At 51.6% G+C, this 12,722-nt stretch overlaps 1 protein-coding gene across 9 annotated transcripts in view; it reads right to left on the bottom strand.

The window, feature by feature from the left end:
• Window positions 1-205: 205 nt before the first annotated feature.
• The window catches only part of Prkcd (protein kinase C delta), a 30,879-nt gene continuing 18,362 nt past the window's right edge, over window positions 206-12,722 (bottom strand). For 2 of the 9 annotated variants that reach the window (XM_047531548.1, XM_047531547.1), the window contains exons 5-19: window positions 11,751-11,811; window positions 11,409-11,571; window positions 11,287-11,318; window positions 10,137-10,222; window positions 9,738-9,867; window positions 8,935-9,035; window positions 7,958-8,138; window positions 7,720-7,871; window positions 7,379-7,552; window positions 7,035-7,126; window positions 6,377-6,439; window positions 4,951-5,089; window positions 4,610-4,798; window positions 3,884-4,012; window positions 209-829 (exon numbers count right to left, since the gene is read on the bottom strand). In XM_047531548.1, coding sequence (XP_047387504.1) covers window positions 671-829; window positions 3,884-4,012; window positions 4,610-4,798; window positions 4,951-5,089; window positions 6,377-6,439; window positions 7,035-7,126; window positions 7,379-7,552; window positions 7,720-7,871; window positions 7,958-8,138; window positions 8,935-9,035; window positions 9,738-9,867; window positions 10,137-10,222; window positions 11,287-11,318; window positions 11,409-11,571; window positions 11,751-11,811 — 1,851 coding nt within the window. In that variant the 3' untranslated portion in view covers window positions 209-670. Of the gene's footprint in view, window positions 830-3,883; window positions 4,013-4,609; window positions 4,799-4,950; window positions 5,090-6,376; window positions 6,440-7,034; window positions 7,127-7,378; window positions 7,553-7,719; window positions 7,872-7,957; window positions 8,139-8,934; window positions 9,036-9,737; window positions 9,868-10,136; window positions 10,223-11,036; window positions 11,147-11,286; window positions 11,319-11,408; window positions 11,572-11,750; window positions 11,812-12,722 lie in introns of those variants that run through there. The other 7 variants (XM_047531555.1, XM_047531549.1, XM_047531553.1 and 4 more) reach the window with 7 other exon arrangements.

Here is a 12,722-nt window from a genome sequence, read left to right on the forward strand (position 1 = left end):
TGGGGCTCCTGCAGCCACTCAGAAAAGTGCTTTAGGCCGGGGCTGCAGGGCCAGTTGAAACCCATAAATACAAACACATTTCCATGAAGGCCCAGGGCTCTGCATCTGAAGCTAACAGTTAACTTCTGGGACAGAGCTGCCAGAAGTGGAAGCAGGTTGCTACCAGTTTTCTGGGACAAACGTGTCCCCACAGTCAGGTTGGTACCATTCAGTGTTTATTTAGATACACAAATAAAAGAACCTGGTAGTTCAAACAGTTTGTGCTTTTTTTTTTTTCCTTTTGGTCACACACACACACACACACACACATATTAAAAAGATCAGTACATCGCCAGTCCCACATGCTTTCTCTCTACTGAGCAATATATACAGCCTATTATATATATGCATATATATAATATATATATTTTCAATAGATAACTACATTCAAGTAATGAAACACAGGATTTACAATTTCCCTCTGAGGACAGAGGAAAAGCAAATTCACACACAGTTCACAGAGGAAGTACCATAAGAGCCCAGCCAGCAGGAGCCGAGCCCCTCTGGGGACGAAGGGGCAGCAGCAGAAGTCATGACAATCACACTGCTGCTTACCAGGGCCAGCAGCAGTTGCAGATGAGGGTGGGCTAGCCTGCTCTGCCCAGGGGGTTGGAGGGCCTGTCTGGGAGCCTCAGTTTTTCAGAAGGTACTCGAATCTGGGATTTACAAAGGAGAAGCCGGCGAATGCCGTCTGGTCCATGGAGTCAATGAGGTTCTTGTCACTGAAGGAGAGGCGCGGCTTCTCATTCAGGAACTCGGCGTCGAAGTTGCTGTAGTCTCCTGGGTACTTCTGTGAGCAGAGGGCAAGGGCTGGGTGAGAGGGACCTGAGAGGCTGAGGGCTCCCAAGTTTCCCCAAGGGCCTCAGCAGGTATCCAGACCTGGGCTCCCTGATGGGCTGGGTCAGGCCAGACCAGGGCAGTCCTTATTCAGAACAGGAAAAAGGGGGCTCTCCCAGCAGCCTGAGAGCAGCCCCACCACAGACTGTTTCCCTAAGTGGATGAGGAAAGCAAGCAGGCAGGTCTGGGCCAGGTTAAGGACAGGTGGACATCTTCCTGAGTAGGGGCCCACATACTGTGTACACCCACGGGCCAGATCGCATTGGTTGATACTTGTTTTTGTGGGACCCAGAAGCTAAAAATGGGTTTTAAATTTTTTTAGTTGTGGATGAACCTTTAATTAATTAATTAATTAATTAATTTATATGCAGTGCTGAGAACTGACCCCAGTGCCTCACCCATGCTAGGCAGCCACTCTACTGCCAAGCTATGACCCCAGCCCAGATTTTATATTTTTAAGTGCTTGGGGGAAAAAAAGGGAGAATATTTCATTTTGTGAAAATAAAATTCAAATTTCAGCACCCATAAAGTAAGTTTTATGTGTGTGGAGCTGTAGTCATTTGTTGACATACTGTCTATGGCTACTTTGAGTCTGTCTGGCCTACAAAGTTCAATCTATTTACGATCAAGCTCTTTATAGGAAAAGTTGACAGATTCCCCATCCCTAAGAATATGAGATGACAATAAAGAGGTCTCAGCTAGTGGCCCTCAGTCCAAACTGAACTGGAAGGTACATTCATTTGGGGGTAGCAATGGGTTTCGTTTTTCTTCTTTTTTCTATTTTTTAATTTTTTATGGTGCTGGGGATGGACCATAGGACCTCGTACTTGAAAGGTAAGTACTCTACCACTGAGCTACATCTCCAACCCCTAGCACTGGTTTTTTCATAGAATTTGACCTAATATTTTCAAAGTGGACAATGCAACATAAAAATCCAGATTTCAGCCCTGTACAGATGCTTGTAATCCCAACAGCTTTAGAGGCTGAGGCAGGAGGATCTCAAGCTCAAAGCCAGTCTCAGCAACTTAGCAAGACTCTAAGCAACTCAGCGAGACCTTGTTCCTAAATAAAATATTTTAGAAAGGGCTGGGGATGTGGCTCAGTGGTAAAGCACCCCGGGGTTCAACCCCCGGTACAAAAAATGAATAAATAAATAAATAGATAAATTAAAAAATACAGATTTCTGGTTTCTCTTGAAAACTGGTAGGTTAGGGCAGCCCTGGGTCCACTTCCTGTGTTGTCTTTTTTGTGGGGTGGGGTTACTGAGGATTCAACTCAGGGGTGCTCTACCACTGAGCTATATCCTTAGTCATTTTTATTTTTTTTTATTTCGAGACAAGATCTCGCTAAGTTGTTTAGGGTCTCTCTAAGTTCCTGAGACTGGCCTTGAACTTGAGATCCTCCTGCCTCAGCCTCCCGAGTTGCTCGGATCACAGGTGTGTACCACCAAGCCCAGCTTTTTATGTCATCTTATTTATTCTGCACCAGTCCTGAGAGGTAGGTTGCTACCATCTCACTTGCTGATAAGGCTCAGAAAAATTAGGGCCATGCCATGTGGCAGAGACTAGTGGGACAAAAATTGGAAGCAGATCTTTATTTTTACTTGTCTAGCATACAAGAGTGCTTTACCACTGAGCTCACCCCCAGTCTGGCCACTTTTTTTTTTTTTTTTTTTTGCAGTGCTGGGGATCGAACCTAGGACCTTGTGCTTGCAAGGCAGGCACTCTATCAACTGAGCTGTATCCCCAGCCCTGGCAGGGCCACTCTTGATGCTGGGAGCCCCTTGGACAGCAAGCTCACCATCTCCCACTGGCAGGTGCTGCATATCATCACACCTGCCTTATGTTTCTTGGTGTAGAGGAAGAAATCAATCTCAGCAGCGAGAGCCCAAAAGAAGGCTGTGTGCCTTCCTTAGAGCTGCACCAGCCTGTTAGTTCTCTGCCCAGCTCAGGAGGCCTCTGAGTTTGAGATCCCTGTTACAGGAAGTGCCCTACAGCCTCAAAGCATAGATGTAGGCCATGTGATACAGGATGCCCAGTGGGAACAGGGGGTTCTGGCGGAGAGGGAAAGCAAGAGAAAAAAAGAGTGGGACCCGTGATCATAGAAGGGCCACAGAGTCCCAACTTCTAAGAGGCCCCAACCTGCCTCTGCTGTCATGTCGGTCCCTGGAGGCCTCTGTAGATTGAGGGCCTGATGCAAACCATCCCCCACTCCACCTTGAATGCCTCCCAGCTGGCCTCTCCCTAGATCTGCTCACATACCACTTCTTTTTAGGGGACCACTCAGATCACCCCATTTCCTGTACCCAGAGCTCCTTTTGACAGATCCTCCCAATAACAACTGATCATATATGGCCACTGACATCTATCATACTCTTATGTCACAGATTATCATCAGTGTGCAAGTTTTATATGCCTCGCATGGGCTCCTCCAGCTCCGAGACTGTCTCCCACATTGTGGTGTGACGCAAGCCTGCACCCAGCAGAACTTAGCATTTCTAAAATTGACTGGAAAATGGACTAGATGGGTGCATGGGCAGAGGAAGTGAAGGCTTACTTTACTTTGATTCTCAAAGTACAGTCCCCTGCTCACAGCAAGTGCTAAAAAATATTTGTTAAAAGGTAGTGGGAGAGAGGTGGGGTGGGGTGGGGGAAGGAAAGATATACGCAAATGGTATGAGTCTACTTGGTGTACAACCAGAGAAACGATAGTTGTACCCCATTTGTGTACAAAGAATTAAAATTAAAAAATAAATAAGTAAAACAACACATAGCTATGAAAAAAAAGGTAGCGGGACCCACAGTCCCCAATGTCTGTTGAATGACTGAACAAGCAAAGGGGATGAGGACAGAAGTGCAGAGGCTGTGGCTGAGTGTGCCAGGGGAGATCAGGGAAGCAGGTTTGCTGGAAGAAGGGAGAAGAGGAGAGTGTGTTGAATCATGCAGGAGAGAGACAGGGCAAAGGAGGGGCCCATCCCTCAAAGCAGCATAGGGACAGAATCACATACCACTTTGGGCTTGAAGGGCGGCTCCACCTTCCTTTTCTCCAGCAGAGTCCAGTTGATGGTCTTGAAGAAGGGGTGGATTCTGATGTTTCCTGTCATTCCCAGCCTCTTAGGTGGGTCCCTTTCAAATAACTGCAACCCAGCAGGGGCCCTGGTTAGTACTCTTGGGAAAATGGAATATTAGCAAATTGCCAGCAGGCCCAGGGGTGCCAAGGAGGGCCTGGCCCAGCACAGTGGTGAAGCCCAGGGAACTCTGGTGTGGAGGGAGGCCACTCCAGCCTGATGTGCTCCCAGGTGCCTGAGACAGTAGGCCCTGGTCTGGAGCATCGAGGACTCTGCTGGTGGGTCTTGTGAGTAACAGCAGTCATTTATTGACTGTTGGTATCCTAGGTTTCTGTTTACTTCCCAATGACTCTGTGAGGTAGGTTCTCTCAACCCATTTTGCAGATAAGGAGACAGAATCAGAGAGGGAGGTTAAGTGACCCTCCCATGGTCACCAGCTAGTCATAAGCAGAGCCAGGGTTTGGCCTCAGGTCTGTATATATCCTGACCCTGAGCCCATAGTCACCATGCCAGGATGATTCCACGCATGGGACTCAGACAGGAGCTCCTGGGAACCTGGTGAGAGAGCAAGACCCCCAATATGGAACAGCGAGGTTGCTGTTCCAGAGCCAGGAAGCTGCTGTCTTCCTATAGCCCAGTGTCCAGCAGGCCCAGCTCAGCCCCCACCTTCTCCAGGATATCCTTGGACTCCTTGGTGATCCAACGGGGATAATGTGGTGTGTCCAAACGTATGGACTCGAAGAGTTCATCTTCATCATCACCATGGAAGGGGGACTGACCAATCAGCATTTCGTAGAGGAGGACCCCAAAGGACCACCAGTCCACAGAGAATGTGTACTTCAGGCCCTGCAGGATCTGGGGGGAAGCAGAGGTCAGAGGCAGGGTGCCAGCACTGACAGGACCCCTGAGCATGTGCCTGGCTAGGCCCCTTCCCCCACAGGAGCCTTCCCAGGCCCCACCCTGCTGAGGCAAGGTATCTGGTCGGGGGCTGAAAAGTGTCCTCTCACCTCAGGGGCGATGTAGTCAGGGGTGCCACAGAAAGTGCTGGCTAGGTTCTCCCCAAATATGTTCTCTTTGCACATCCCAAAGTCAGCAATCTTGATGTGGCCATACCGGTCTAGCATCACATTGTCCAGCTTGAGGTCCCTGAGGAGAGAGGACAGGACAGTGTGTCATCAGAGGCCCATTTCTCTCTCCCCAAGACTTCCCACAATGGGCCTATTTTGGGCCCAATAAGTCCAGGACTTTCCTAAAGAGTATAAAAGAATGAGGAAGCAAATGGGAAGCAAAAATGAAAAGAGATGCTTAAAACCCAGTGCTTCCTATAAGCCACCTACTGTGCGCTAAATGCTGAACACACGACATCCAACTCCCTGGAGCCCAAAAAGAGACTCAAAAGAGGTGGTTATCACATGTGCTGGGTCATCAAGCTGGCAACAGATGCGAACCCTAGCTTAGGAACCATATCATTTTTATATTATTAGTTCTTTGAGTAGATAATTGATGTACAGGGAAATAAACACTTGAAATAACAGTTCAAAGTTTATCTTCCATTAAGTTCCACCTCTCTCCCTGGAGCAATTCTAGGCATGAACAAGAGCGTTGCAATGTGCACCTAACCCCCACCTTTTCAAACCTGAATGCTGGGCTGGAGTCGTGGCTCAGTGGTGGAGCGCTTGCCTAGCATGTAGGAGGTACTGGGTTCGATTCTCAGCACCATAGATAAATAAATAAATAAATGGTATTATGTCCATTTAAAATTAAAAATAAAATAAAACCTGAATGCTACTATTGGAAACACACAGTCCCATGGGCTGGTTTTCTACTTGGCAACATAGCTAGGCATTATCCCACATCAGTGTACACAGCATGGCCTCTGCCTTTTCTTTTCTTTCTTTTTTTTTTTTGGTAATGGGGATTGAACCCAGGGGCCTTAACCACTGAGCCACATCCCCAGCCCTTTTTTGTATTTTATTTAGAGACAGGGTCTCACTGAGTTGCTCAGGGCCTTGCTAAGTTGCTGAGGCTGGCTTTGAACTCGTGATCCTCCTAGCCTCTGCTTTTTCAAGGGACATAGAGCATTCTATCATAGGATGGGACCGTAATTGATTGCAATAGAGTTTACGGAACCAGTCCCTATTGGTGGAAGCTTAGATTGCTCGAATGGGCTCCAGCATGAGGCTGATGGGTATAAGAAGGGGAGACACTGTGTCTGTCAATGGCACTAAGGATAGGCAGGGAGTTCCCAGGTCCTGGAGCTGTGCCAGTTTCAGCTGAGGGGCCACAAGAACTCGAGCACTGGAGTCGGGGTTTAGGCAAACGCCCAGTTAAAGGCGGGCTCCACGCAGCAATGAAACTGTGGCTGGGCCAGGCCTCTTTGAAGCAAGGATATGCCACCCCTCCCAGGAGCCCCCCACGGCCCCACCCCTGCACCTGTAAATGATCCCTTTGTTGTGTAGAAACTGCAGTCCACAGATGATCTCAGCTGCATAAAACCTAGGCAAGAGAGACAACGTTCTAGGATTCTTGCCTACCAGTCCGCCTCTCCTTGGGCCCTGGCTCCCACCCTCAGGGGCAGGAAATGCCGCAAATAACTCATGGACGACCTGGACCTGATCAAGCACATCTTGTATCAGGCAAACGAGGGCTGGCAGCCCAAGCAGAAAATTTTGAAGGGAAAGTTCCAAATAAGCCAATTCTGTCACAGAGTACGATGCATACAGAAATACATATGTGCACATATATGCATACAGTAAGTTTGGGGGTCTTGCAAATGAGGAAAGGATCACCGTGTTAGTCTAGGGACCACACGCCAGGGTCGAGAGTTGGGCAGGACCACTATCTATGAGGCTGCTCTGGCTGAAGCCCAAGGAGGGGACGGGACCTGGCATGTCTGTGCTGTTCCCTCGGCCAGAGCTCACTCCACGCCCAGGGCTTCCCACATGGTGTGGATAGCCCAGGCCACCCCCGTTTCCCAGCTCCAGCTTGAGTCTGGCTGGCTTCTCCAGGGACAGGGAAGCAGGAAGGAAGGGCAAACTGGCAGTGCCCTCAGAGTGAATGTCCCTCCCACCACATAGGACTCTCCACATACGTGGCCCGGTAGAGTTCAAAGCGACCTTTGTCCTGGATGTGATACATCAGATCTCCCCCGCTGAGGAACTCCATCACAAAGAACAGGTGGTCCTGGGTGGGGCAGGGTGGTAAGCAGAGGCAGAAAGACAGCTAGAAAGGTCCCTTGTTGAGGATCCTGGGGCCAAGCCCCAGTGGGAAGCAGAGGGGACAGGCTCTGGACTGAGGGGGACAACTCAGCCCTGGGAGGTGTGGGCAGGGAAGACATGGCCCTGTCTTAAGGGATCTAGGAGGAAGGTGAGGCCTTGCCTCGGGGATCTAAGGGTGCTGTGGCACTTGGGCAATGACAGGTGGGAGGTTAGGCACCTTGGTCTGGAAGGTGCAGAAGAGGTGGGTGAGGAAGGGATTCTCCCAGGCGAGCGCCAGCACTCGCTTCTCCACCATGGTGCACTCCACGTCGTCATCGATCAGAACCACGTCCTTCTTGAGGGCCTTGATGGCAAAGAACTGTCCTTTGCCCTTCAGCTCTGCAAGCAGCACCTGCCCAGGGTGGGGTGGGGTGGGATAATGAGCAAGAGAGAACCAAGCAAGGGCCACCCATAGATGCCCAGCTTCTGTGGCCCGACTAGAAAGAAGCAAGGGTACTTTGGGAGGCAGGCAGCCCTGGGCTCCTGAGCCCATGTGCCTTGGGATGCCCAAGGACTTACCTTCCCAAAGCTGCCTTTGCCCAGGATCTTGTGGAAGGTGAAGTTGTCGATGTGGCACCTGGAGCTGCCCTCCCAGATTTTGCCATACGTCTCGCTGTTGTCTGCTTGAGAGATGGTGCCTATAAGATCTGGGTCTGGAACATTCTCCTTCCCTGGGGTCCAGGGCGGGCTGAATAAGGAAACTTGGAAAGGAAGAGGCCTGGCTCCCCAATAGGCTGCACCTTTTTCTAGAACTCACTCGGTAATGGAAGGGAGGACGGACCCGATGCCTTTCCCTGTTGTAAGGAGGGAACTTTACCGAGGGGACTGGGCTTAGTTTCACCTGGGGCATCGTCCCCAGAGACTTCAGGCTTCTTCTCGAAACCCTGGTACACCCCAACAGGCTCCGCAGATTCTGAGTCCTGCTTCCTGGAGGATCTCTGGGGAGGGGGCAGAAGCAGGGGGCCAAGCAGTCAGAACACTCAGAACTCCCAGCCCAGAGATAGGACTCAACCCTACCTCCCCCTCACCACCAGGGAAGACAGCAGAGGCAGGGCCCAGAACATCCCCAGTGGTGTGTGCATGCACGTGTATGTCTCCCCATCCCTCTCCCTCTCTCTCCCAGCAGCACAAGAAAGCCTTGGGGGTCAGGAAGGCACTGATTATAAATAGAAGCTTTGTACATCGAACCCCACCTTCCTAACAGTCACCAATACATTTTACTTGTGATAATTGAATTTTTTTTTATTGATTCTAGAACTTTATCCCTTGATCCCTTGAGCTAAACACACACACACACACACACACACACACACACACACACACACAGTCTGTGTTCCAACTCTGAAGCTCCCCAGATTCATCCTCAGGTTAAAAACTGCTTCAATAACTGATTGATTGATTGATTCATTCATTCATCTTCACTCCCTTCCTGTCTAGAGATTGAACCCAGGGGCACTTGACCACTGAGCCACATCCCCAGACCTTTAAGTTGCTTAGGGCCTCACTAAGTTGCTGAGGCTGGCCTCAAATTTGTGATCCTCTTGCCTCAGCCTCCTGAGCAGCTGGGATTACAGGTGTGCACAATCGCGCCGGGCTCTGCTGCCTAAATTCTTGAATCAGATCTTCAGAAGAGATTCACTGACCACTGAGGTTCCTGAGGATCATTGCCGATTCTGACTACCCTGACCTCCTGCCCTGTGTCCAGGATTCCAGAGTCCCATAGTGCCTGCTCACCTGGCTGACTTGGTTCAAGGCTTCAGCTAAGAGCTTCTGGTTGATGCCACAGAGGTTGGCCACCTTCTCCCGGCATTTATGGTGCACATTCATGCCACAGTCTGGGGTGAAGGAGAAGCAGAGCTGTCAGTCTTGGGTGCTCAGTCAAGGGTAGGAAGTGGGTAGAGGGGGAAGCAAGAGAAAGGACTTTGGTGGGATCTGTTAGGTTTCCTGCCTTTAGGAGGAAAAATATCTGTGGCCATCATGAACATTTCACATATTTCATGATTTAAGAACAAAATACAGAAAAAGCAGAGGATAGACAAATCTCTACCACTGGGCTACATCCCCAGGAATGGACCTAATTCTAAATGCTTTAAAGATTGTCTGGGACGACTGAGATGAACCGCTTTTGCTCCCTCTAGTTTCTACTCTGTAAGTGAAGCTTGGGGTGAGTGGAGGTCTGGGGAGCACGTTTGGTCACCGAGTGTCTGCTAGTGCGTGGCATACCTTGGCTAAACACCTTCCGGCCACTTGACTGCCTCAGAGAGTCTCTGGGTCCTATTCCTCCTGCCTGTACCCCACTCCCCAGCTCACAGAAGTAGAGCCATCTGTCTGGTGCGCATAAACAAATAGCAGTGCCAGTCAGGCCAGTGGGGAGGGGCCGCTGAGGCTCACCCGTGTGAAATCCCCAAATGAGGTGTAGAGAGATGAGATTCCTTTGACCTTAAGGTTCCATCTCTGGGTAAGGGGGTGACGGCAGCCCAGCTACCTCAGGTTCACAGGGTCCAGGAGGGCAGCACGTGCAGCCGGGTGGTACGCACCTTCACACTTCAATCCCTGCTTCACCAGCCCCCACAGCAGGCTGCCGCAGTGGTCACAGAAGGTGGGGCTCATGTAGTTGTTGACCTTGAACCGGTGTGGCATGTCGATGTTGAAGCGTTCCTTCTGGAACTGCAGGGAAGACAGCATCACTGTTGACCTGCCAGCTCCAGCCCCTTCCTCAATGTGAGCTCTCTCCCAAGCCCATGCATTCCAAGATGCCCACAAGGGTTCCACTGGGGGCTGGGAAATCAGAAGCCCAAGGGACCAAAGTGGAGGGCAAGGAAAGACCAAGAAAAATGGAGAGGCAGGGTAAATCCCATAGGGAGGGGCAGGGAGCACCCAGATCCCTCCCACCCAGCAAAACCCCCCAACCCCCGCCCACCCCGGGCCCAGCTCACTATGGTGTCCCGGCTGTTGGCGGCAGTGCCGGTGCACCGGCCGATGATCTTGTCAATACATTTCTTGTGGATGGCAGCATTGCATTCTTGAAGAGGCACAGGCCCAGGAGGAGGAGGGGAAGGCACCAGGCCGGACAGTCGTGAGCTGGCGCCTGCTGGCCTGGTCCAACCCTCTACACAAAGCCAGCCTTCTCCCTGACCTCCCACACCCTCACCCCACATAGGCCTGGGCCCGAGGCTCCATTTTTCCCTCCTCCCACCAGCCCTCAAAGGAAGGGCCTGGGTGGAGCAGAGGAGCCAGGTCAATCTGCAGAAGCTAGGGAAGGCTCATGGTCCTGGCAGGCAGGGAGGTGGGAAGAAGTAAGGGGGGACAAACAGGGCGGGGAGGTGGGCAGGAGTGTCTTCTCCCTCTTCTATGTCCAAGAACAGCAAACTATTCCTAAGCATGCACTCTCTCGTGTGCACTGAGGCACACCTCAACATAAACACATCTGTACACACATACGAATCACATGCAACCATGATGATGGACTTATACAAATGCTTACCCTGAGCCAGGCACTTAAAATATAGTTTTACATATTTTACCCCACTGGGTCTTCACACTGACTCTATTAGCTCCAATTTGTGGATAAGGAAGCTAAGGTCAAGCAACTTGCCTGAGGCCCTACAGCTAGCAGTTGATCAGGCTATGCTCATAACACACTGCAGAGCTCAATGCACACAAGGAAAGATGTGCTCATACCTGTGCACCAGAGACACCCATACCCACAGGGGGCCCTGTGGCCAGGGAGCACAAGCAAAGGTCTCATAGCCACCCTTCTGAGGGAAGGGCCCTGAGGTGTGGTCTCACCTGATTTTTGTGTAATACAGGACCGCAGCCTGTTTCAGTCTACTAACCTGATGTCCCAAGCACAGAGCAGGGAAGGGATGCACAGGACTGGCTTTGGTGAGCTGCAGCAAGCCAGCCCTGGAGCTCACTGAACATGGCTCTTGCAGCTGCACACACGCTATGATGGGAAAGTGTGGCATGCACACACTCACTGACGCAGAGCCCTCGTCCAGACACACCATCTGGACCTGGGGACCCAGGTACTGGCACATGCAAGCACACTCCCTCATGCACAAACTGGGCTGTGAGGGTACTTACGCCTGCATTTGTAGCCTTGCTTGTTGAGGCCCCTGAAAGGCAAACCAGCAGGATGAGTGCAGGGGGCTCTGGGATTGGGCCCCCCGATGCTGCACCACTCCTGGCAGGTACCCAGCCCTCACCAAACAAAGTCCTTGCACACAGAACAGAAGGTGGGCTGCCTAAAGAAGGTGGCGATGAACTCGTGGTTCTTGATGTAGTGGATTTTGGCCTGTTTGATGGCTCCACGGCGATTCATAGTTGGGAACTTGGCCTCGTCCTCACCACGCATAGACTGCTTGCAATCTGGGAGTCACAGAGTGGTGAAGTCAGCCCGAGTGTCCAGGAGGGGCAGCACCCCTGCAGTCCCAGGTTGATCCCAGAAAGACCGCTGAGGGGGCTGTTTCCCTAAACCTTCGTGCTGGCTCTGGCCTCTGTCCTGCAGGTGAGCCGGGCCCTTAGCCCAGGTGGATAGATGATCTTACCTCCGTCCTCTAAGAAATACTGCACAGACATCAACACCTTGGCCTGGGGCTGCAGGTCCAGCTGTGGGGGTGAGAGGAGGGGACATTAAGGTCACTGAGGCTGGGTCTGGGCCAGATCAGACTCTCAGAACCCAGCCCCATGGCTGGGGTTCCTTGGCCTCCCTGAGGCCAAGGGAGCCCCCTGAAGCCTAGTCAGACACCTGTCTCTCAGTGTGGGCAGGGCCCCACCCCAAGCCCCGCCCTACCCTGTGCCCAGGGTATTATTACATTTGGGGAAGTGAAAGGATCCAGCCCACACCCAGCCAGGCCACAGGGCCTAGGAACAGAGTGGGAAAGGAAACTCCCCACCCTCACCCACTGCTGCCCCCAGCAAGGAGCTTAGAATGGAGGCTTCCTACCCCACGTGCCTTGTAGAGACACAGACACACTCAGCCTACCACACCCACGCTGGTTCTCTCTCTCTGGACTGGAGAGTCTGGAGGACAGGACCTGAGCCTCTATTTCCTTACCTCCCTCAGACCCAGACCTGGTAAGGGACACATCCTCTCCTGGGGGAGTGGGGAGAACACAGAGCCAGGGGCCCCTCTGTCCCTGCCTTGACTGGTCAAGGTCAGTACAGACGCTGTGTCAGTCTCTCTCCCATCTTTTTTTTTTTCCAAAGAGTTCTTTATTTTTTATTTTTTTCTTTTTTTCCGAGGTGCCAGGGACTCGAACCTGGGTTGGTGCGCATGGGACACGTGCACTCTACAAGATGAGCTATTCGCTCCTCTCTCCCATCTTGACCCCTTCATCTCACACTGGACGCTGATCAGAGCCTCCAGTGGTCACGAGGCCTTTCTGGTGGAGACAACTGAGCTATGGGAGTCCATGTGTAACCCAGGGGGGGTTTCTTCCCGCACCGGTACCCAGAACACCGGCACAGCTGCACGTGGCCACATGACCACAGGCCTGCACCGAGTCCCAGTTTCGGCA

The sequence above is a fragment of the Sciurus carolinensis genome, chromosome 17 (genome assembly GCF_902686445.1).
Source record: "Sciurus carolinensis chromosome 17, mSciCar1.2, whole genome shotgun sequence".
NCBI classification, from domain to species: domain Eukaryota; kingdom Metazoa; phylum Chordata; class Mammalia; order Rodentia; family Sciuridae; genus Sciurus; species Sciurus carolinensis.